Source organism: Dermacentor albipictus, chromosome 3, assembly GCF_038994185.2.
Source record: "Dermacentor albipictus isolate Rhodes 1998 colony chromosome 3, USDA_Dalb.pri_finalv2, whole genome shotgun sequence".
NCBI classification, from domain to species: Eukaryota; Metazoa; Arthropoda; class Arachnida; order Ixodida; family Ixodidae; genus Dermacentor; species Dermacentor albipictus.
Window position 1 is genome coordinate 44,261,042 of NC_091823.1, and position 24,938 is coordinate 44,285,979.

General features: G+C 46.4%; 2 protein-coding genes across 3 annotated transcripts in view; one reads left to right on the plus strand and one right to left on the minus strand.

Moving 5' to 3' along the window:
* LOC135898208 (zinc finger protein 11-like) overlaps positions 1 to 5,956 on the minus strand; it is a 36,707-nt gene extending 30,751 nt beyond the window's left edge. The window contains exons 1-3 of one of the 2 annotated variants that reach the window (XM_065427049.1): positions 5,938 to 5,956; positions 4,312 to 4,529; positions 3,067 to 3,219 (exon numbers count right to left, since the gene is read on the minus strand). In XM_065427049.1, coding sequence (XP_065283121.1) covers positions 3,067 to 3,219; positions 4,312 to 4,501 — 343 coding nt within the window. In that variant the 5' untranslated portion in view covers positions 4,502 to 4,529; positions 5,938 to 5,956. Of the gene's footprint in view, positions 1 to 3,066; positions 3,220 to 4,311; positions 4,530 to 5,804 lie in introns of both variants that reach the window. The other variant, XM_065427048.1, reaches the window with a different exon arrangement.
* A 6,005-nt stretch (positions 5,957 to 11,961) lies between these two features.
* LOC139057844 (uncharacterized) lies at positions 11,962 to 24,738 on the plus strand. The gene is made up of 8 exons (XM_070536590.1): positions 11,962 to 12,129; positions 13,816 to 14,055; positions 15,956 to 16,008; positions 17,452 to 17,666; positions 21,372 to 21,492; positions 22,473 to 22,545; positions 23,057 to 23,152; positions 24,610 to 24,738. The coding sequence occupies exons 2-8, from the start codon at positions 13,854 to 13,856 to the stop codon at positions 24,699 to 24,701; spliced, it is 852 nt and encodes a 283-aa protein (XP_070392691.1). The 5' UTR covers positions 11,962 to 12,129; positions 13,816 to 13,853; the 3' UTR covers positions 24,702 to 24,738.
* The last annotated feature ends 200 nt before the right edge of the window (positions 24,739 to 24,938 follow it).

The following is a 24,938-nucleotide window of genomic DNA, read 5'->3' on the forward strand; positions in this document are numbered from 1 at the left end:
GAGCTCCTATCTGCGGCCTTGGTAGGCGCTGTGACGGCCGACGTAGCAGAACAGGTGGCGGTTGCGCTGGTGATACAGAATTCAAAAAGGCCGTATATCTACACTGACTCAAACGCAACCATCAGGGCTTTCGCTTCGGGAATGGTTGCGAGACAGGTGGAGGCGATTCTGAAAAGCAAGTGCAGGACTAAGTGTGACCCCCCGCACCATATTATATGGTTCCCGGCTCACATAGACGACAACGTGCTGCCGGGCCGCCCGAACCCCTATGAGATTGCTCACCTACGTGCGCGAGAATTAACGCGCTGCGACGGCGGTGGGGCTACATTGGATCCGGAGCAGCTCGGCCACAGCGACCCCTTGTTAACCTTTCATGAGATCGTCTCCCACTATAAAGAGAAACGCAGGCACTTCCCGCCTCCACACCCAAATCTATGCATGTCTCAATCGATCACGCTTAGGATGCTTCGGACGAGGTCGTATCCCTCGCGAGCTTTCTTAAGCAGGATTTACCCAGAAATTGACCCACAGTGCGCGGATTGTGGGGAGGAGGTTAGCACTCTACCTCATATGCTCTGGCAGTGTCCTGCGTTACGGGATACGTCCCTCACCAGCGAACGGGACTGGGACAAGGCCATACCTAGTACAGAACTCAAGCTCCAGTCCATGGCCGTCCAGAGGGCCCGTGAAAGAGCGGAGAGGCTTGGCCTCCCGATTCCGACATGGGAGCAGCCAGTGGCGAGCGGGGGGCCCAACGGGTCTCCGCCGGCTAGTCCCTCAGGACCTCAATAAAAGTTCATTGTCTGTCTGTCTGTCTGCTGCTGACGGATTTGAGTGCCATAGTCCCATGAAAAGGAGCCTGTTTCAAGAAAAATATCTCTGGTTGTTGTAGCATAAAAGATAAAACTGCTACTACTTGACTAGAGTGTCGAAAATAATTGACGACCTACAATCAAATATGACAGGTTGTCATGTAGGCCTCCAACACAAAGTCATATACAGTCACCTACCGTTTATTCGGACCTCACAGGGACTGCGGAAATGTTCGAATAAACAGGTGTCTGAAAAAGCAGATTAAGCAAAAAAAGAAATCCTTTATTTCCACGCACTTATTTGGGGTCGGCAGTAGGCTTGAAGAAATCGTGAATGCGCTATTGCACGCTGTTTTGTTTATACGCAATCAGATAAGCCTGAATCTTGGAAAGGGTTGTACAGTCACTATAGGCGGCTGAAAGCACAGTCACTGCCTGTGCACACTCCGCATACGATGGCAGCGTAGCACATGGTGCGTCATCTTCCGACTCCGAGTCATCGTCCGGCAGTGTAGCAGAAACCTGACGAATGATCTCGCCGTCGTCGAGTTGTGCGCATGTCAGTACAGCACCTGTGAAACTGTCAAATGAGACGGTGTCCAGAATCGCAATGCAACCATTGCTCAGGTCTCGGCAGAACATTTTCGCAACAAATCCTAGGCCTCCTGACATCCGCTTGCCGGCATGCCCTAGGGCAGTCTGCACGGGCACTCTCGGCGCCATTAGACACTTGACGCTATGTTTCGTATGCCGCATTGGATCACCACAACCTCGACACAGCACACAAAGCAAACACCACCACGCCGTCATGCTGACACCAGTCGCACAAATGAAACAATTGGCCAGTTGCTCATAGCGTTGTGCACTAAAGCCCCAACCAGACGTACGCAGCCGCAAGCGCTGCACTGCATCTGAGCGCGCACAACGTCAGGCGCGGAGGCTGCATCGCATGTCGACACGCAGCGGCGTGGAGACCTTGCACTGCTAGGTTTTTAGCGCCCACGCTGGAAGATGCCGCTCGCATCACCCGCCCGACGAGTGCGCGTGATGAATTACTTAACGAGTGCTAAGCGTAACCTACCAACTTCGCCAAATATTTTTCTTTAGTGTCCCTTTTTTCCTTTCTTCAGACATATATTTACACCGCAGAGAGCTTTGAAGAAGGCCGATGGCTTTCTTGCGCTAACGTGCAATTGTACATATTGTGAAGCAAAAGTCAATGTTTTAATACCTATGGGGCCCTATCACTGAGCTAAAACGTTTGCTATATAGTGGAAGCTGTGTGCCAGTCTACAACAAACATACAGCCACAAGAGTTCTTCGAAAAGATGCTGTAATAGCAAAGCTGCAGGACTATGAGGAATGACAACATGGTTTCCAAGGCTTCTGGCTTGCCTTCGCTATTCTACTCCTCTCTCCTCGCCAGGTACCTTCTCCGTAATCCATCTCACCAACCAGGCGTAGCACTGTGAAAGCTACAAGTCGTGTCAGCCAAACAGAAGAGAAAACCAGAAAAAAAGGAATCCTCTATTGTCAGTCTTTGATCACCCTCCATGCAATGCCGACTGAATGGGAGCTTCATAGAAGGATCAGTGGTCGCACAATGGGCAAGTCCTCTCCCTTCTCAAAACACGCAGTCGGCTCCGAGAGTCTCAAGATGGCGTGCTCGTCCTTCGTCGGTTAACTAATCGACAGCTTTTACCTCGTGATGTCACACGCGTGACCCTGCTGGCTTCACAGCATCTGAGGAACAGAGGCAGAAAAGCACAAAGAGGAGCTCGAAACTGTTTTCTGAATGTGTGATCCCAGATATGTAGCGCTACCATGTTTGTCAAAGATGACCCTCACAGCATCTATATACAATATGTGTGTTTACTTAAAACAAGTTAAATATGTCAAGAGTGGTTTAGGAGCCCTTCAATGTATCTTTTACCTGCTTTTCAACTCTTCTCTGCCTTTGATCCTTCCCACATTCCTTTCTGTCTTTCCACATGCCCTTGCATCCGCTATGGACAGTGTGCCAACATGTCCCACAGTGTGACAGAAAAGCTCCACAACCACAAGAAACATACTAAGGGATTTGATTACATCTTCCTTCACACAACACTCACAAACAAAATTCCATGGCTACAAAACAAACAAGAAAATTGCAACTACGAAAAAACAAAGCATGAAGCAGAAGAGCTATAGGATACAATACGGTTTCTGAGCCAAAACTGAACAAAACGTACGACTTCAAGTATGCAGTCATTACCTAAGATTACATCATCTACAGCTTCTTCATCAGATGGATCTGGAATATCCTCAAGGTCCTCAGGTAGCGGAGCATCTCGTAGCGTGCACAGAGGGTTTCGCTCTCCATAAGGCACACTGATGAACACCTTTTTCTTCAGAGGTTGTTCTTTTCCTGTGAAGATACGACAAACCAGATACTCTCACTCGTTGCAAATTTCCACTCCTATTACACTCAATGACTGCATTTCATTTGTCTCCTTGTAATAAAAAAAGTGGCAACAATTGAGCAGCAAACGCACCTCTAAAGGAACTTGTATATAGCTAGCAATCATTGCTGCTCATTTCTCTTCTTGCGCTCACTCTTCATACAACAGCCAATTTCTGTCCCACATTTGCAACCTCCTCAAGCGCGTCTTTGGTGTCTCGGAGCTATGTGTCAATGATTTTCAATTTTTTTGTACTATTGGCTTCATGCAACTTTGCATGCACCTGGTACATGCTGCTAAGTAATGACCGCACGACTTTCAAGGAGCGCAGTCTACTTCCATGTGTCGCCAATGTTTCTGCCTATAAATTTGTGTGGCTTGCTGAATGCTGAGCCCCTACAGCATCTTGGTGGCAAAGTACTGTTGTAGATCTCACTGCTGGTTCACTTACCAAGACGCATGTACTCTTTACATCTCCCCTCAACATCTGCACTTTCAGATTATGATGTTTATAAAGTGGTTTGATTTGATTTGGATTTGGCTCTACTTGTTGATGTAAGACTTCTCTGCGCAGCACGTGTGTGCTTGCACAGTAACCCTTTTTAGCTTCTACAGCTTTAGCTTTATATGCCTAATCATGGTGCATTTCTACGCTTCCACGGCACATGTGTCTGTGAGAGATGCCACGGAATTCCTACAGGTGTGCTTAGACAGGTAATGTGCACAGTGCATTTTTCAAGATATCTGTAAAAATGTAACAATCATGAAGGTATCTGTGGCTCTTTGCTTATTTTTTTTAAAGTTTTGCAACACCAGACTATGTCTAAATTATTATGGACGAACAGAGAATCATAACATAACAGCACTGCTTTTTTTTCTTTTCCAATCTGTCTTCCTGTATTTCAGTGTACAGTGCACTAAATAATACTGACACATATTGAGTAACATGTAATAAAAAAATTAGGGCAGAACTTTATTTTCTATTTTTATTGTACCTATCAGCTTCATAAAGCTTTGCATCATGCTACGTCTGCAGCACGAGGATCATTTGTACGTACCAGACTTGGCTCTTGCGGCAGATTGGAGAGAGATATGACGCACTCCATGGTCTTGTGCACCATGAGGAGCCTCCTGGCTGAAGCGGCCAAAAACAAGAGAGACAAAGCCCCCGACATCAAGACCTTTTGGGAACACTAGCTCCGCACAAAAGGGGTCCAAGTCCACATTGATGAAGACTCGAGTGGACATCACTAGTGTCAGATGTCAGCCAGCACGACTGGAAAGCAAGAAGTGAATGACGAAGGTGGTGTCCGAAAGAAAAAACATGGAGGTAAATCATGCAATGGTGGCAAGGTCACGCTAATATTATAAAATTTAAAAACTATAAACATCTCACGAAACTCGTGAAGGCCTCTAACAATGCAGGGGCACATGACCTACACAGTTACAGGATGCCATCAGAAATGCCCCAGTCTTTCTGCTAAATGTAATTATATCATGAAACGCTATTTCATAATATTTCTGCACATTCTGCAATGGACAGTACTAGCATTTTGTAACATATGGCTTGTTTCATAGCCTTGACTAAGGGTTGTTGAAAATGTTTTTCTCTCTCCTTCATTCGATAGCCACTCTCATAAAATCTTTCAGCTGCTGTTGCCAATTGATAGTACCCATGAGTGCCAGCGCTACACTTAAGGTTTCTTTTATTTAAAGAACTCAGCAAAGTAGCAACACTCAGTGCACCAACATTGGCTTTTAAAGCTCTGAATACTTCTGTGCGCAATAACTGCCTGTGATAAATATCAAAATGTATATGCAAGGATGTGTTGAAATGTTTAACTGCAAGCGTAAAACGTGAGCAACATATTTTAGAAACAACACATTCTAGTGACAAGCATAATTTACAAACAAGGGTGGCCGAGTGTCCATGTTAGAACATAATTTACGCATCAATTTTTGTAACATTGTCAGAGCTTTGCCTCAGAATGTTTCTACAATCTCCTTAACCCAAGTCAAAGCTACGTTATCTCATTTTTGATTCATCGTAGAAACAGAAGTACACCGCTGCTGATCTTTTTGAAAGTGAAGGCTGAGGAAGACAGAATCAGGAAATCATCTGCCAGGCCACTTCTAGCAGTGGCAAGCCACGGTAAGCACTAATACGGGCGCTAACCCGTCACTTTTCAAACTGCCAGTTAAGTTTTTGGCGCCATCTAACACTTGAACTAGACGCAAACATGGCACCACTAATTTTCTACGCTTACGGAAAATGGCTAAGCTAATTTCATAACGCGAAAGATATAACCGGTGTTAAATTTATCAAGATTAACCTTGCTTTTCTATTGCGTTCATTGCTTCAATCGCGTCGCCAAGCATGGTAACTCGTACAGGTGAGTTTTATAAGTTAATGTACCATGTTCACAACTGAGAGGAACGATCAGTAAACGGTGTTGGTTATGAGATTGTGGACTTGTTCAAATACTGACTACTAAACACAAAGTCGGCAACAATATGAACAAGCCGTAACTAAAGAGGTGTCCAGAATTACCTCACAGATCTAGCAAATACATTGGCGTCATTCAGTGCATCTCCGTTCATTCCAAAGTTTGGACGACAGCAAACGAAACAAAACTAAAAATTGCAATGGAGCGCACATTGGTGCCAGATGGTGAAACACTTACGCGCCAAACTCGCGGTACCTCTGGTATAACAAAGAAACAAATCATTACCAGTTAGTACAATTGCTCATATTTACCTAAAAAAATCAGAAATACATTTTCCGTTAAGATATAATGGACGGAGTTAATCAATAAATCCTCCAAAAAGAAACGATTTACAAAACGCGGGAACCTCAAAATTGTTCCGGAGCGACCACATCCATTGAAACGTCCTGCCGATGAAATTCGGCACTGAGGAATTTACGTATCTATATGTAACAGCCCGAGAACGCTCGCACCTCGTGTTTGCGCTAATTCTTCCATACTTGACAGCAAACATTTACTTTTAAAACCCCTGTTTATTGCGCCATAACCAAGAACGGAGGGGAGCGGAGGGGAGGCCCAAATGAAGAGTCAACCAAGAAGGGACGCGCGAAATCATTAACTTGGTGTTTTTAAGGTAGTCATCCTACGTTGCTCTGGTTTCAGGCTTTCTTGCAGTTCTGGGAAGGATTGACGACACCGAACTACATTTAAAGAGAAAAAAGTCGCAGTTCCACCCGAGAGGCGAAGCATCGATTGCGATGGCAAATTAGTAGGCAGCTATAGTCAAAATAGTAGTTTTATCGGCCGTATAAACTTGTAAACATTCGTTTACTAAGTTAATTAACAAGCGTGGTGTCACGCGCGCACAATCAAACATGAATACATATCACTCGATGACCGAGCACACTCGCTGTCAAAACCCTGGAGTGAGGAAGCGCGTCAGCAGCAGCAGAAGCTAGGGAATCGACCTTCGGGTTGCCTCTCGCTCCAACGCGAACTAAGCGGCGAGAACACAGCGCACACGAAGCTATCAGCATCTGGCGCACTCTGTACCCATCGCAGATCGCTTTCAAGATAGCGCGGCCGCACCATTGGCGGCGAGGAGTTACGGAGTCGCCATCTATCGGAAGCGCCTCGCTGGCGTAATATGAGGGATCACGTGGCGCGCTCCTCATAGGTTTTGCTGTCAGCGCTCACTGAAAACACCACGCGCGAGCTCTCCCGGACATTTCTGTAAGTACTTTCGAAACGAGAGAAGTTTCTTACTGTCTAAATAATAATCTTGGGCAAACTGAAAGCACACAATCGTTTACAGACGCTATCTCTTTACCGAATACGTACAGTGAACGCCACTGCGCGCGGTCGCCGCGATGGAGTCTGCCGAACCGGCTACTTGCGTGAAAGGTAGGTAAACGCTGAGAGCAAACTATGTGAAATATGTTCCTATAGTGTTTGTATAACTAAATGGAGTGTAATAGAACGAAGCCTCAATGCAGCGATCGCGTAGATTCGCAGCGACCGACTGCGCGCGTCCGCATGCTTGTCCGCGCACTGTTTCGCTTTCTCCGCGCGCGCGTTCTCGCACCGTGCCATGAGCTTTAGGCCGCAGAATATGAGCATTTGACAGCATACAAGCAACCATTGTTGCGTGGGCGCTATCACAGCTGTTCAAAGATAATTTCATTGTAGAGACTTCGACGCCTACGGGGACTGTGATGTGCCGTCGTGACGATTCAATCTTTTTGTTTTTCTTCTAAATTCTTTGACCTTTCAATATTATTTCTCGAGTTGCGTCGCACTGTATGTTTATCGGTGTTCTCAGCGTGCAATTTCCCGCTGCTCCTTTTTTGTAATCCAGTGCATTAATTCATAACACAAACATTACCATATGCCATGCTTTCTTTAAATGTGCTTCTTACCGCTGCCTTTCCACTCCACTGAACTTACCAGTATCTATAGCATCGACAAGTTCATAGACCAAACCGTCACGACATTAGTCGGGCAGCGGACTCGGGCGAGCGTCTCAGTGCGCGTTTTCAGAATATCGCAGACCGGGCGCCGTAGCAGAAATCTTCCTCGCTCTGTGCTTGCTGCATACCCGAGTTGTAGCCGATGACTGTTTGCCGGTTTTATGTTTCGCGAGCCAAGCTTCACGCAGCTTCTTGTCCTGCGGCTACGTGTGAATAAGGCTGACACCGGCCTCCGTTACGTGCGTCCGGCCCTGCGGCACCGAGCAGTAGCCTACCATGTTGCGCTCCTTCAAAGGCAGCCACTACCTATTGTAGTGCTTTGAAGCGTTGTGAAGGAGACACTCGAAGCGGGAAAATTTCGCCTCTAAATGAGGACCGCAGCGTACGAGGGAATTTAAACTCGTTTCCAGCTTGCTTCGGCGCGCCCGAAGCAGCCGACGCGGCTGATATGTCCACGTGATCCCTCCTAGCACGTCACGCCGACGGTGGCGCCAGCTTTTCCAGTGGTGGAGCTCGAGGCCAATATGCAGTCGCCGCCAGAGTAGAGCGCGCCCCCTCCCCTTCCCCCACGGGTGTCTTGCGCGCTATGGAAGACCGCGCGATACCTTCCCGCTTTCCTCCTTCACGCGCGCCAGATTGAGCCACCATCATCAGCTCACTCTCGCACGCTCTCACTCGCACCTACAGTAGACGGTGCACATCTACAATGTTATCGCACTTGGACTTTATATCGATCATCACGGCGTCACCGACGAAAATGCGCCTGGAGTGTCCATAAAGTTGATATCGCAATAAAATGAGGAAAACCGATACTCTGGTTATCAACAGGGAGCTTTAGGCTTTGCGCACCCAAAGTTAGAGGGCGCGAACCGCCGGGCGCACAAAAGAACGCAAAAGGAGTACAAAAGAAAGCACGCAAGGCGTGGTGCTTTGGTTACGCCTGAAGACGTTTGGGCGCCCTATTCCTAAACTCCCTAATATGTAAAATGGTTGTCTTGAAACCACCCTGTAACGGCCTTCGGCCAACAGTATTGTTAAATAAATTAAAAAATAAAAACATGCAGCGAAAAGATGCAACGAACTCAGTTCGTCTCCTTTTGACGACGGACCTACAAACACATCGGGGATGTCAAATAGAACAAGGGAGATCGGCGGTCCGCTCGTGGTCAGTCAATGAGACAACGTTAAGCTTTGCCGAGTTACTGCCATCTCCGCCCTTCGTTTCGAACGACTAGAGCTCAAACTTCCCTTTTCCGGGGAAGCGGCGTCGAATGTGTACGTGCGGCTAGGACAAAGACAAATGCAACAGTGTCCTCAGTGCAAGTATACTTCGACGTCGCCATACATGTGATCAGTGCGTCACGTTCGCTGCACAATTTTTCGGGAGCCTCTCGCGTCATGCATTAAACCAACGCTCTGCGCCACCACCACCGTTGATCACAACACCTTCGTCATTCTGTTCTTATCCGCTAACATCGCGTTCATCCTAGAGACCGTCACAGAGCCAGCGGGTAGCCAGAAATTTTTATGGGGGACGGGGAGCGGGGGGAAGGGGGGGGGGGGGTTGAACCGGTGCATGACCGGGATATACGGTGAGAGGGAGGGAGGGGAGCTGGGCAGGTCGCACAGTGAAATCTCTGGGTGAAGATGGGGAAGGGGGGGGGGGGGCGGGGGGGCCTGAGGCACGTGTCTGGTGCGTCACCCCCTGGCCACGCCTCTGCACAGGGCTAACAATGTGTCCGTCTCCAGGAGGCCCATCAACCAACCTAGTCAACCCCTTACCTCTCCCTGATGTGTGAAATTATATGATCATTCACCCTCTTGTACGTCGATCAGGTCAACTCGCATATTATGTATTCATAGTACTAGCAGAGCCTTTAATACTTTGGTAATAGCCTGGTAATTAATAGCCGTTAAAATCGTGCTATCACCTGAATTTTGATTGGTAAGTGATGCTTCTGCTTGGACCCATTGTGGTTCGCAGCATCCAAGAACAAAATGAAATAAATAAGTGCATGGCTCACCCATCAATAGCCGGTAAATGATGCGGATCCTGGTGATAATGATGATGGTCTCCAAACTATGGCACGTACCCACAGCGGGGGGGATTGGATAACAAGCGGGCCGTACAATGAATAGAATTTATTGATAGGAAAGACAGAGAGGTCGACCTGAGCTAGTGCGCTCTAGTCTGCTACTCTGTACTGGGGAAGAGGGAAGGGGAGTGAAAGTATTGGGATGGATGATGATGATAAGAGAAGTGGTGAGTGCTTATGTACATGAGACAGTTGCCTCCCTAGAGCCGCTCGTCGAGCTTGGTGTCCTGCAGGAACTTCAACAATACTTTTGTGGCACGCATTGAAATTGCAGTGTCAGGCCATGGGCCGAGAATAGCCTCCTCCGACAGTAGTTGTCTGCCAACGCTGGCTAGGAAACTGTCTAACGTCCTTCGCTCCAGCATAGGGCCGTACAAAAAAGAGTGAAAATTATGCAGATCCCACGCAATGCGCATGAGAGTCGATGTTATGTGAAGCATTTTGCAGGTATCTGCTGGCTATCCAGTACCGTGTGGCATTCTTCGGAGAGTTACTAGATGAACCAACGTGTTTGCGTAATGCAAGCAACTGTCATTGACGCGACCCTGTGTGCGACTGCAGACGAAAGACGGCGATAGTATGACAGCGACCGCATTACGACAGTTTTCTTTTTTTTTGTTTTTACACCGCGAAGAAACGTTATAACTTGTTCCGTTAAGACTTTAGCTGATCCCAAAGGCGCAGCTTCTTCGTAGCCTAGTCTGCTACAAAGCGATTACATGTCACGAAGCAAGGATGGGAGAGACATGCTTCCGCACGTGACTCAAGTGAAAGACAGGGCTAAGACTGTTGCCGAATGAAAACTATAGGTGTGAGCACACGTTATGTGCAATGTGACGTGCTATGTGTCATGACGCGCACGCGCTAGAAAGAGAGAGAGAGAGATAAAAAGGGCTTTTTAATGGGTCGTGGAGAGGTTTTCCTGGCGGCATACCTAGCATTCTACTCCAAATGGATAGGATAAAAAATGAAACGATGTGCACAATTCATACTAAACATGCAAAACAAATGCGCAAAGCGCGACACTTGACTAAAGAGTCTCATTGAGACCACTAGAAAGCGCTAGTCATCTCAGAGAGCCAATTGGCGCTGGCACGAGAGAAACACGCATACTATCGTGGTCTAACACGATAAAAAAGAGAAAGAAAAAGAAGAGAAAAAGTGATATGGCCTAAGCATTAGAGTATCGGGCTGCAGTGCTCGTCTTCAGAGGTTCGATCCCAGCGTTGGACGCTTGAATTTTGTTTTTGTGAAACGAGGCGAGACAGGAACGTATACCTACTTAATTACAGCAAAGTTCCTAGGATGAGCCAAAGAATGCTTCGCATCAAAAAAAAAAAAAAAGAACATTCCCGCAGAAACTCTACTGGTAGTTGTCCAAATATGCGTAAGCATTGTGTCACTTGCTCATTTCCACGCAGCCCGGTGTCACTATCAATGTTTTATAACTTGATCCGGCCAGTATAAACCCTTATAAACCCTCTTCAGTCGTTCGCTTATCATGTTCGCTAGCGAACATGATAAGGCAGGTTTAATTAAGATAAAGTTCATTATAGCACTCCCACGACCATAGCTGTTAATTAGGGTGAATTTAATTAACCACATATAATTAAGATTAAGACAGACGCTCTTCGCATACAATTTATCTTGCAAAATTCACAATCACAACGGTTATAATTCGACGTACCACTGTTCCTTTTATACATTTATTTTGTAACGAAGAACCGTCGATCAGCTCGGGGCACCTCCAGTGTTTAACTGGCAGGGTAAGACCTCGGCACCGAGTTCGACCTCTCGCTTCTTGCGTACTCTGTAAACACTTTGACAATTTATCATGAAGCACACACACACACACACACAGCCGAAATGTATAAAACAGCTGTCGTTACGCATCTGGTGGGACTTGTGCTATTTCGCTTGGGACGACCAACCAACCACCAAACCTACATGGTTCGTCCGCTTGGCGCGTTCGTTTCAGATCGCATACTTCCCTCTCTATAGGTCAACGAAGGAATGGGAGTGGGAATGATGGCGGAATAGAAAACATAGATGGGAATTCATGCGTCGTAAATCTCCGCTTCACTTTTTTTCTCGTTCTTTTGTGGCTTTTCCCTTTTTTTTCCTTTGTGGAACGAAAGCAATATCGTTCAACACGATGATGAAGAGGATGAAGTTTAATGGCGGTCATTCGTGGCAGCAGATGACAACACCAGCAGCGAGTGTAAGGACAGAGCACCAATGCCCTCAGTGACCATCGTTCGAGACGTCTTGGGGGAGCTGGACACGCGGGTGATCTCGTGCCTCCACGTTTAAGCGCGGTGGACGTGAGTGCGAAACGTGTTTGCTTTGTGGCGTTACCGATTGGGCCAGTTAGCGTTGAAAGTTCTTGCGTGAAAGGGCGAACGTTTATAAGCGAGAAGGGAACAAGAAATGCACGTTGTTAAGCGTTCGCGCTCTCACACAGCATGGTTTCTGCGCTGCGCACGCATCGCCACACCACAAGGGGAGAGTCTTCATGAACATTTGTACCGCGTCGTCGACGCTTTCGTGATGTTAACCTCACGCCACGTTCCTTTCCTCTCGCGGCGATCGTCCAATAGGCATCGCGCACGCACTGCGTGTCGAATTGAAAAAAAAAAAGACATCATGCATGGGGTTTTACGTGCCATAACCACGATCTGCTTATGAGGCACGGCGTAGCGGGGTACTCCAAAAATTTGGACCACCTGGGCACACCTTAATCCCCACCTTTATCGCCACCATCACACCTTTATGCCCCCATTCCCCCCGTGCAGAGTAGCAGGCTAGGGCGCCTTAGCTCAGGCCGGCCCCTCTGCCTTCTTTCACTTAAATTATCTCTCTCTCTCTCTCTTGGACCACCTGGAGTTCTTTAACGTGCACCTTAATCTAAGTACACGGGTGTTTTCGCATTTCGCCCACATCGAAATGCGGCTGCCGTGGCCGGGATTCGATGCCGCGACCTGGTGCTCAGCAGCCGAACAGTATACAGCTATACTGCAACCACGGTGGATCGCGCGTCGAGTTGACATCGTTTACGTCCGGCGGACGAATGAAATGAAAGAGGGAAAAAAATATTATGGAGTTTTACGTGCCAAAACCACGATCTGGTTATGAGGCACGCCGTATAGTGAGGGACACCGGTAATTTGGACCACCTAAAAGGTTCTTTAACATGCACCTAAATCTACGTACACGGGCGCATTTCGCCCCCATCGAAATGCGGAACGAAAGAGGAATGACGATTTTCTCGCAAAATAGTTAAGCGTAGTGTTTTCATTCTGCCTCGCTTCAAACTGGCTGTCCTCTCGGAAAGAATCGATGCAACCAAGCGACTGACTTCGCGACCGGCGCTCCATTCTTCGTCAAATGTACGCGTGCTGACTCGGTCCGTGTCGGGCAAGGTACAGTAGCTATACCGCTTAACTTTAGCATCTATTTTAAGAGCTTTGGCGCACACAGCACCTTAGTTCTCGCTAAATTTATGCCACAAGATTGTGTTCTCAGGTCTACATCATCCACTGTACTGCATTTGGCGTCGTTCCTTGCATCAGCGAGCTTATGCAAATAACGTTGCAACAACGTTATGCAACAAGTTGCTTAAACGTAAACCTGTTTGTCTCTGCAATGGAGCTGGACGGGCATATGACTATAGTTTTTGATATGTTTCTCTGTTTTGTTTTTTCGAGACGAAGTAGACAAGAAAAGGTGTCGTGTACTTTGTAAAAAGGATGTGGACAAAAAAAAAACAACGGTATTTCGAAATCTGAGCTAGAACAAATAACTGGTGAGCGTAAGATCTTCTTTGCCCTTGTACGCCAGCGGGTCCAGTTCCCAACCAGGGCGCTTGACTAGCTGTCACTGTGCCATGGGGTGCCTTCCAATGTGCTTCCTTTTGTAAGCCATACTTGCATATATCGCTAAAGGTTCACCGATCTATGTTACTGCTGTGCGCTCAGCAGCTCCCCCCCCCCTCCCCCCCGCTTCTTGCAGGTGCTGCTGCCGAGTGGCGGCCCAAACGCTCCTGTCACATGTGCCCAGCTGCCCTGCTCGCGACACTGTCGCTGGCGCTGAGCGGCGGTGCCGCTTCGGCCGTCGCCGCCGCAGAGTTGTCGGGGTGCGCGTACGAGGGAGAGCGCAACGTGACGCTGTACACAGACGCCAGCTACATGTACCTATGGAACTACGTGGCCTCGAAGATCACCGACTCGCTCACCGACGACGTCGATACCGGTAAACGCGTCTTCGGCTCAGCGCTAATGGTGTGAAACATATGGCACTGTCCGGTGCGTCGATAGCAGTTTCTGTCAGAAAGACGCGTCATAACGTATACTAAATGATTAAACGTGCACTAAATAATGAAACGCGCACTAAAAAAAAAATGAAACGTGCATGAAGTGATGAAACGTGCGCCATGACCGTTTCTGTCGTATCGTTCACGCTACCGCGCAATTGGCAAGCTCACTTGCTCGGAGTCCAAACAAAGGGACTTATGAGCAACACTCACTTTTGGTCTGGTTGGCTGCTTCACGACGGCTTCATATTTGAAGTATACTGCCAGTAAGAGCAGTGTTTGTCCTCTTCCTTGAATTGTTCGATAGCGCTTGAATATATATTATCATCCTTATAAAGTCTAGAAGACGCTTGTTGTGAAGAAAGGACATTTGTAAGTCATTTTATATGGTGAAAAAAAGAAGCCCGTGTCTCGGTAAACTTCGAACGCGTCCTCAGCTTACAGTGTTATCTTTCTATATTCCTCACGCGAACTCAAATTGTGCAGGAACCATTGAGAATATTCTGTTAGAATGTCAGAGTATCCATCAACAGATCAACGCGGGAAAGCCGTTGTAATACGTCCGCCGTTGCAAGCATGTGGAAGAAGTATAAGGTCGGGACTGCACCGTAAAGACAAGCGAATTGGTAGATCTTTCGCAACTGACGCACTAAAAATAAGCGAAAACTGAGAAATCAAACAGCTTCAGACTTGCACTGCGCGCGAGTAAACCTCACAACCGGATGCGCATGAGAGAGTCACCAATGCTGCTATATACGCTGTGAGCGAATGTGCTACAGCTGGTATGAAGCACGCGCCTGTAATATGTAATGTGGTCGTTTTCCGCACTAGACATCCCACAGCACAAGACACCGGGTCAGTGCCGCCGCTGCTCTCACCTATACTTCCACGTATTCGTTTCATTTTATTCCATTACTCTCGGTGCCATTACGGCGTTGCTATAGGGATGAGCGGCAAGTAGAAATCATGTTCGAAACGGCAGTCTTGAAGGAAGTGTGGTCGCAGATACTGGCGACGGATGCAGGGAGGTGTTTCCATTAAGCAAGAGCGAATGGAAGTACACGTTGGTCTGGCAGCATACCACTTGAACTTTTAAGCGATGGTCTCTCCCATTAATCTCTCTCTCTCTCTCTCTCTCTCTCTAATAGAAGATCGACAACACGAGTTAAAACGTAGCAGGGGAAGATACAGGATGTGCTTCAATTCAGGATTGGTAAAAAAATATCTCATAAAAAAAAGACATAGACGGGATAGCTTTAGTTTGTAAAAGAGTTCAGGAAAGTCAAGAGATTTTAAATGGCAGTGGCAGTGGCGGTGCGAGAATAGTTGGCGACATTGCACAGACCAGAACGACTTTGGATGGCTTCAACGCAGATACAATTGAAAAAGAGTGAGGGTCCCACATAGAAGAAGCGTACTCGAGTTTCGATTCTGACTAATATTTTGTAAGTAGCAGTTTTAAGGAAACAGAGGAGCTATACCTGCACACGCGGCCGCGGTAATTCTCCGTGACTACGGCGCCCAGTTGCTAAGCTAAAGGTATCGGGCTCGATTAACGGCCGCTGGAACCACGTTCTGATGTCATAGCAAAAAACGAAAAAAAGAAAGAAAAAAGAAAGCCCGTGTTTCTAGATTTAGATGCACGCTAAATAATTTTATGTCGAAATTAACTGAGAGCTCCCGACTGTGTCGTTTTTCACGGCACGCTTGCATCTTTGGAACATGAAATCCGATCAGTTATCAATGAATTATACATTATTTTACGGCTTGCTAATGGCCTCACCTTCAATATGGATGCTCATATTTGTTCGCATTCTTTTCCTTGTGTCGCTTTTCAAGACAAGATACTGGACGACAAGCTTTTCGACATGCGGACGGGGCTGGCCAGCTTGGTAAGAAGTCATTTTATTCATTTCGGCATGATGGCAGTTGGCCAGCATCGCTTGCACTTTACCTATAAATCACGCTCATGGTGTAACACCCATTCCTTACATACGAGCTGAGAGACAGAACGCAGCGATGCCGTAACCATGCTAGGCTTAGTTTTTCGAAGGTGTTTTCAACCTGGCGGAGTTGTTCTCATATTCTTAGCCGTACGCCTGTTGTCCCTCTGCGCGAGGGCTGACAAATAATTTCAGGAGATGTTCTCACGCCGAAACAGCCCACCTCTCGCTAAGCCACAGTTTCTCTGTCTTGTTTGTCTTTTTCTTGTTTCGTTATTCCCGTTGTTCACCGTGTTGACCACAGCACTATCACGTAACCAGGCTTTCCTTGCTTGCGTTGTTTACCGGGCAGAATAGACAGCCCTTCGCCTAGCAGCCCTTTGTTTCGTTAAAAAGATGAATTTGTACAATCCGAAAGGGTGGATAGTTGGGCTCGTTGGCGGTTTATGGCTGTATAGGCACAGTGAGAGGCAGAGAAGACGGACTGTATAGTAGACGCACGCGGCGCTGACGTTCAACAAATTAGACTGCTTCACTTTATCCTAGACCTGTTCTTTCGGTCACATAAGTCTGCGGGCTGTCTATATAAAACAGCTTTGAAGTCTGCTTCCTTTGGTCTTATTGCGGTCCATAATGTTCTTAAGCACTGGGGATTCCCAGAAAATTTGTAAGCGTTTGTAGACAGAAACAACAACAACAAGAACAAAAAAAAGCTAGCTCAGAACTTAGCCCTACTAACTGTCTAAGTATGCGACAACGCACTTTGATTGTGACGTCTCGACAGCTGCGCGCGCTTCGGTCCCAGGCGACCTTGCACACTCTCACTTATCCTCAAGTGGCGTTTGTACACCTCCTATGTCTTACAAACTTGCAACTTCGTGCACACTGTTACGCACTAGCGTTGGCGCAACATCCATCGAATTTTCTGTTAGATACCTAAAAAAAAATAGGTGAATTCCACCTATCATGCTATAAGGAATGCGATATACCTACGGTGGGATCGAGCCTCTGTCTTGCAGCGTGGCAGTCAATGCTCTAAACAAGGCCATGATCGCACGCAAGCTTCTTTTGTGTCAGAGTCGCTCTTTGAAACGTCTCGCGCGAGCGTCGCGCGACAGTTTGTCGCATTCTTCTCTCGTGACAGCTGTGGCGCTTTGGACACGCTGTGTTAGACTGCATTGCCCTCGGGATCGGGCCACATTATTCGCTGGGCGGATACTTAATAGAGTTATCGCAGGCTGCTGTAACGCTATCGCGTTCAAGAAAAAATAAGCAAGGGCAAACGTATGTAAAGCTGTCTACGCTCATTCCAGAGAGCTGACAGCAAGACACGTGTAGAGGTTCTGCGTAGAGTGTCAAACAATTTGCGAGGTCTCTCTCCACCTCGCGCAGGCGTCCCAACACCAGCCGCGGCTGAACAACGCGTGGTACGCGCTCACGACGCTCATCGTGGTGGTGCTCGTCCTGCTTCCCATCTTGGTGGTGTCACGCGTGTCCGTGTCGCGCATGCAGTGCGGCTTCCTGCGCGGCCTGTTCGCGCCGCCGGCGCGGAAGGACAGCATCACGTGGTACACCGCCGCCACGGCAGCGTTCGCGGCTCTCATCACGTGAGTGCGTGCGACCGCGCGCTGCGGGTTGAGTGTGTACGTCGACGGAAAAGTTTTTAACACAATTAATCGGAAACATTTAATCGGTGAACAGGATTTATTAATTTACGTAAGTGAGTAAAAAAAACACGACGAAACTTGCGAGTATGCACGTTAATATTGCAAAAAAAAAAAATCGTGCTACTTGAATCGACAGTTGTCTGTCAGCGACAAAGCGTGCGTGGACTTAAATCAGGCATATCAAGATTGCTCGGACGCAATCCATCTGCGTAGGCAAAGAAGCGTGTTAACCTTCTATAGTCCTGTTAATGTTAAGTTGCTTACTATACGACTCATGACAGCGGCAATGAAGAGGCTCACGCGAGGCGTTGTATTTCCCCTCCTCTGGCTCAATATATCACTATTTAAATATTTCAATCTGAAACAAAGACTATCACACTACCACCACCTCTTCTGGCTAGAAGTGCAGCGCGTATCAGTGGATTCTGTACTGAAAGACCCAGAGGCGCCCGCCTTGGAGTCAGAACGTTCAAGCGCGCACTCGGTCGTGTGGTTATCTTTCTTGCAGTTGAAAAACCGCAGCGAAGGCGTCATCGCTGGTGCTTGCTTGAGTTTTCTCGTGACATCACCGGATTAAGTGCGACAAGAAAAAAAAATCGCGATTAAGGGACACTAACGGGGCGAAAATATTGAGCTAGCTGTATTAGTAAATTTACAATGGAAAAATAAAGGCGCCGCTCTTATGTCGAGACAGAAAACGCTTGATAATTGAGACAGAAAACGTACGAGAGCGACAGACGTGTGGCGACTCCACCTAGTAGCTCTCGCATCAGATCGCAGTGACGTCATGGATTTTTGAAAACGTCCGCTCGGACCTTGTTAATTTGTTACCGGCAACAGACCTGGCTGGTATTCTGAAATAGCGAAACGCTGGACGTAGAAAGTTTCAAGAACATTTAATGAGCCAAAACGGCTCGTATCCCCTCCTCCTCCCCCTCCCCCCAGAAAAAAAGAACACTTAGAAACCCGTGACGTCACATTGACTTACCGGCGCTGGGGTTAAGGCGCGAAATTAAAAAAAGAATGGCTTGCATTTTATTTTCTAACAATCAACCTGTCTGCGCGAAATTATCAAGAAATAGAATTCGGGGAGAACACTTTATCAGTTTAAACTAATTTACTGATTCTTTAGTGTTCCTTAAAGCATCAATCGATTGATTGGAATGTTCGGATCAATCATCCAACCACACAATTGGAGGATAGACAGTTGCGTAAATGTGGAAAATAGGTTCAGTACATCGTTGCCATCGCTCAAAGAAACGGCACTGCATGATGTCTTGAACATATTATTAGCGCACGCTCTTTCTTGGTGTGTCTCACCTTTTCGAGGCTTGTTTGTGATGTCGGCCATCGTATCACTTCATTTTTCGCCCCTTTGTAATCGCTTCTCATGACAGCTTAATCAGTTTACGAACTGAATAACCTTCATGTACACTCTCGATCAATGTGAAAGGGAACACCGTATTTGCGGTAAGGCATGTAATTTTCCTCGTGTGTACTTGTCATGAGGAAAAGTTCAGTGAGCGGGATTCTTCAACAGGGGAACAACCTAACAAATAGCAGTGAGTAAGGTTCTGACGTCCGCGTTTATAGGAATGGCGGTTCAAACACAGATATGATGTTTCCTTTCATATTAGACGAGCGTACATTATCACAAAAAGACGGAATTCTGGGGTCAATCGCAGGGGTTTTCGGCATTTGTATATGTGGACTGAAAAGAAAGGAAACGAAAACAGGGACGTGAAGATAGCAAGATGTGAAGTCACTGGTGTTTCAACGCGATTGGCTGCGTTTCGGACCACCGTGCACTCAAAACTTTTCGGCACGAACTTTAGGAATCTAGTAAAAACTTTCAATATAGGTTGCTAGGTGCCTTCGGTTAGCCAGATTGAGTTATACAAGCCCTTTATACCGCCAAAGCGACGATGCTTTGAACACTGCTTATTCAACCTGTGATTCTAAGTATTGTAAGATTTATTACCACTCTTCTCAAATGATTATATATATTGTCACAGTACGCTGAAAGCAGAACGCGGGGACACGTACACATATAAAAACAGGCTGCTTAATTTGTCGACTGACCCCAAAACGTGAGAGTCTCTTGTAGCTTACGTCGTTGTCTTTGACATTAGGTAAAGCAGATGTGGCAATACTCTTTGCATCACGTCTAGTGCTTTTTTGGTATAAATGTCTTCCATTATTATTTTTTCTTTGCTATAGCCATTGTTACTTTAATGTATAGTTTGTTTTACATACACCGGGCTGCAAGAAATTTGTTAAACTTCACCGCACTGTATCAACCTAACATAATTGGCAGTATATAAGAAAAGTAATTCAAAAGATCGGCCGAATCTCAACAACACTCAATTAGCAATGTAGAGGTGGTACTCCCGTCTAGTAACATATGAATTTACGGCTCTTAGTCATAACTTCCCTGCTGCCTTATAGCAGTGTTTCGGTCATAAAGCACTGCTGTAACGCATCAGAAAAATGGCTTTGTTCTGTTTTTTTTGTTTTTTTTTTTTGCCCATGGAGTTACACTGGTTCATTGCGGTGAAGTTCGACAGATGGCCGAAGAGGCAATATCCAGGATTTCTGAGCAACGAAAGCTTTCAGTAATCTTTACTAACTAAAGTTACTAAACGTAGCGTCTTATCTGAAAACATTCACAAACTGCCTTCAGTGTATATGTTACAATTGCTTCATAATAAGGCATGTTCTATGTAGATTACTGCTGGTGAGACAGCAGGCAATGGCGCCTGTTTCGTGAGGCATTTTTTTTTTACAAGTACCTTCGCGGGGCCACATCTAAATGCAACGCTTGCACAATTCGTTGAATTACAACGCGACATTTGAGACGTTTTTGTAGCGTTATCATCATTTATCATCATTTATTTTCCCTTAAAGACCCCGATGGGGGATTACATAAAAGGGGGGAGGGTGGCAGCAGGAAACATTACAGGGCGTGTTATGACATAAAAGATAACAGTGAACAAGAAATAAAAACTGAATTAAAAACCAACTATATATAATAAGAACCACATACAGAAAAGATATTGTTAACGGGCGACGGGGGAGAGATTTCTCTCCTGACATTCATTGACTAGTGATCCAATAAAGTTGTCTCTTCCTTCCTGAGGCAAAGACAAAAAGCACAAGAAAACATTTAGGTAATAAAAAGGGTTCAATCTCGCTCGCAAGATTTGCGGACGCCAGCCAAACATTTCTTATACGACCTTAGAAAAGCGTCCTCTCTGAGTTAAAGCGCAAAATAAAACAGAAAGACAAAAAATAATAGAGAAAAGCCTCTAACACGCGGCTTAGCACTGGCGGGTATGGTATGGTATGAAAATCTTAATTCAGGTCCTTCAGGTCGCGCTAGATTCCTATCCCGAAGCGGGCCGCTCCCACGTCGGGACCGAAAGGCCTATAGCCTCTCGGCCTCATCGCGGGCCCGATGGACTGCCCATGTCTGTTCTTCTAGTTCGTGGCTATGGAGAGCCGCGTCCCAACGCTATTTGTTGTGGTCCTTGTTGCTGCGTAACGCGGAGCACCGCCAGAGCATCTATTCTAAGTCTGCACTGGCAGGTGTCCGAAGACAATCGTTAAAAACCACACAAACAGCGTGTTCCTGTGCAATTCCAGGTTGTTCTACATTTTTCAAATCTTTTCCTCACTTGGAGCGGAAAACGCTGTCGACATCATGCAGACCAAGACTTGGGAGATAAGGAAGGACATGCGCTCCTTTCTCAACAGCATGAACTGTGTGAGTTCTTTTTTTTTATATTGATGGTAGTGCGCGCCGCTACTTAAGGGGACTGACAACCAATTTATAAAAAACTAGTTTTTAAGGCACAATGCAAAGCTCACCCTCGGTAGTGTTTACATCTGCAGCGGTTACTTCCAAAAGCGCATGGGTATTTAGTAAGCAGAATTTTTGTTATCTGGGCAGCATCTAAAAGAAGTAAGAGCCCCTCCTACATGCAACGCTGACAAAATGAAAGTGATGTTCATAGCCCGCCTCGCAAATTGTGAAAGCCGCCTATCACTCTGCTTTCACAGCAGTAAGTGTAACTGTGGTTAGCCACCTGCGTTTTAACCGTTTCAACCACTTTTGAAAATAAAAGGCTGGTGCAATAAGTTCGCGTTGTTGTACAGACCTTTCTTATATTTGTACAGCGTTTTTCCCCATTTACACGCCTAGGTCATGGCCAGTCATGGCTGACTGGTCCCTGTCGTCGTTGTTCGGTCTATAGACGAACCAAGCCAAATAATCAAAAACAAAGGCGGAGGCAGCACCACTTTTCTGCTCACTGCAAACGAAGGCTCATCTGTACATTAAGGTCAGGAAAAACTTATAATAATAAAAAATTATGCAAAATTTAAATAGTTATAAAAAGACCAGGAACCGAGTATACTAGTGAAAAGTCACGTGGTGGACCTCTTATGTAGCTTCATGTTTTTGCCGCGTGGGGCGTCAGGGGTAATTTTTCGCCACTTTTAGTGCAGAATTAAAAATATAAATCCACATTAATTGAGAAAAACATGGCTCGTTTTAGACACTACGATAGGGAATCATCCTATCAGAAGGGTTATCTCGATTCATGTCCTGAGCGCTTGCCTGTTTCCTTTATGTGAAGAGGTGAACGTGTAGGGCTTTGCTTCGCTGTGAAATGCGTTGATGAAGTTCGGAAGGCATACGATGCGTTCGCACGACTGAAAAGCTCGTGGCGTTTGCTGTTTCAGCGATTCGACCAGTTTCTCGACGGCGACATCAAGCCAACGCTAGAGACCGTCAAGGGCACCTTCGGTTCCGGAAGTAAGTTGCTAGCTCTCCGCACGTGGACCGATAAGATGAAAACCCATGCAACACTGTAAACGTGCTTATACCATAACCCAGTTAGCGCGTACTTGAAATATCTCATGTGCCGGTCATATCTGGGCAGGCAGTTTAGTTGCAGACAAGCGATAGGTAATTTACTATTTCATCCTCTAAGCCACCAAGCACTTCCGGAGCCTTGACAAAAATATTTCTTTTTTTTTTCTTTCTTACTCCTCCAGTTCAGTGAGTAAAGTTTGTTTTGTTGCATTACAAAAATATCTTGCAGTGAAGTAAGCTTTCAAGAAAGTAGCTTACGACAGTTAGTTGAGCCTGCAGCACTGTTTTATCAGAGAGATGATGACATCCTTAGACTTAGTGGGAAATTTCTCAAGAGAACTGATATCAGCTTAAGCAGTGAGAAGTCCTCGCTTATGTGCAAAGGCAATAGCGCACTTTTCGGTGACGTTGTAAATCTCCTCATAAAGATTTTTTTTTTACTTTCTCTTAGTAAGCAGTTCGTTTCCGGAGCAGCTAGCAAGAGAAGTACGAAAAGTAATAAGCAACACTCACCTCCAAGCCGTCTACAACACCAGCTTCCTCAACAGTGAGTTCTAGTCCTTGCATGCATGAAAACATAAACATTTGAAATTAAAATTAAATTATGGGGTTTTACGTGCCAAACCCATGATCTGATTATGAGGCACGCAGTAGTGAGGGACTCTGGAAATTTGGACCACATGGGGTTCTATACCGTGCACTTAAATCTAAGTACCACGGATTTTTTCGCATTTCGACCAATGCGTTTAATAAGTTTTCTCGCTCTCTCCCCCTCCAACTTCCAGCGTGCGTCACTCGAATCCTCGTGTTTAGGCGACGCGGCTCCTCTTTTAACCTTCTTGTTTTTTTTCCGCTCTCTTTCATTCTCTCTCAAATCTTTTTCTCTCCACTCCCCTTACCCCGTGCAGTGCTGTTGAGGTGCCCTCCCTTGAGAGACAGTTACGGCACTGCACTTTTCTCTTCCTGTCATCTTAAAATCACTACTACTACTACTTCCGCTCACAGCGCGATTCCTAGGTGCAGCGTCCGATGCGGGATGCCTCTAACGTGATCGCTGCGCCGTAGCGCGTCTGGTGGGAAAGCCTCCCCTGCGATGTGTGCCGTGCTGCTGGCGAGGAGTCATGCGTCTGCGTGGTGCTCCCAAGCGAGAGAGAGGACGATCCCATCGAGGCGTCAGGCCCATGATCGCGTCCGCCTTCATGGCGCGTCGCGGTCCGGCTGTCCGTGCCAATTAGGACGTTTGACTCGCGTAGATCGTTTCTCCTTCCAAGACGCCGAGTTCTTTGGTTCGTTCCGCTTGCTCAGGCGCACGTTTCCTCTTTGTGGGACTCAAGAGCATGCCGAGCGAATGAGTGGGCGGTGCGAACGGGGTGCGATAACGCTATCGCGTTCTACTCTTGAAGGCGAAGCTTAAGCATCATCCAAGTTTTTTTTCTTCTACTTATTCACCGTGCTACGTGATGGTATGCGAAAAACTTGTCTTAACATATATTTTTCAGTAGAAACCAAAGCACAGCGGCTGAACACTGAAAAATAGTGACCCGGAGATGAAGGTTAAAACAAAGAGAGAGAAAGAGAGAGAGAGTCTACTGGAAGGTATAGTTTAGTCCTGTTCAATATTTTCAGAAAATGAAGACATTTGAAGAAATTTCAGCGTTCCAGCGTTCGAACTAAAACCCGTCTTCTATAATAGGACTTCATGGTAATTTAATTTTTATTCATCATTTATTATTGCTTGAGCAAAGCACTCTCAGCAGAAGATAGATGTTGGGAGCTTGATGTATGAATTGCGTAACCTGGACAAAAATTTTGCTCGCTCAGAGGCACACATGAGAAGTGCGAGCTAAAAAATAAGCGCCAGGAGTTCAACTTACGCGCGTCAATCCAATGATGTACGTTTATCTGCCTATCTAATCGTCTGAAATTGTTCTGTCAATGTATAGTAGTCTAATAACGTGTGTCATTCCGTTTATACATCATTGTTCGTTGCTCCCCTGTTCACAGTGATACGCAGAACTATCGCTGTCTATGCGAATAAGGCAAGTATCCCTCGGCAAGTACATTCCCACCATTGTGACGACCTACACGTTTCTTAGTGCCTAAGATAAAAAGGGTAACTGCGCCCGATCAAAATGGCGATGGAATTTTAATCGATGACGTGAGACTCTAACGAGTAAAAAGAAATTGTTGAGTGAATTTGCCTGTGGTTGAATGGTAAATACACGACGAAATACAGGGTCTTGTGTTATAGAAGACATCTTCGCGCTTCTAACAATACCATAGCCCGGCCGGAAGCCACCACTCATAGTGCGTAGGTGACCCTCTTGGCAGCG

Excerpts from the sequence above, each read along its gene's own strand:
- LOC139057844 (XM_070536590.1), top strand. The coding sequence starts at position 13,854 with ATGTGCCCAGCTGCCCTGCTCGCGACACTGTCGCTGGCGCTGAGCGGC. Across the intron at positions 17,667-21,371 it reads GCGTTCGCGGCTCTCATCAC|GTTGTTCTACATTTTTCAAA; the intron begins GTGAGTGCGTGC and ends GTGCAATTCCAG. Across the intron at positions 22,546-23,056 it reads GGGCACCTTCGGTTCCGGAA|TAAGCAGTTCGTTTCCGGAG; the intron begins GTAAGTTGCTAG and ends ACTTTCTCTTAG.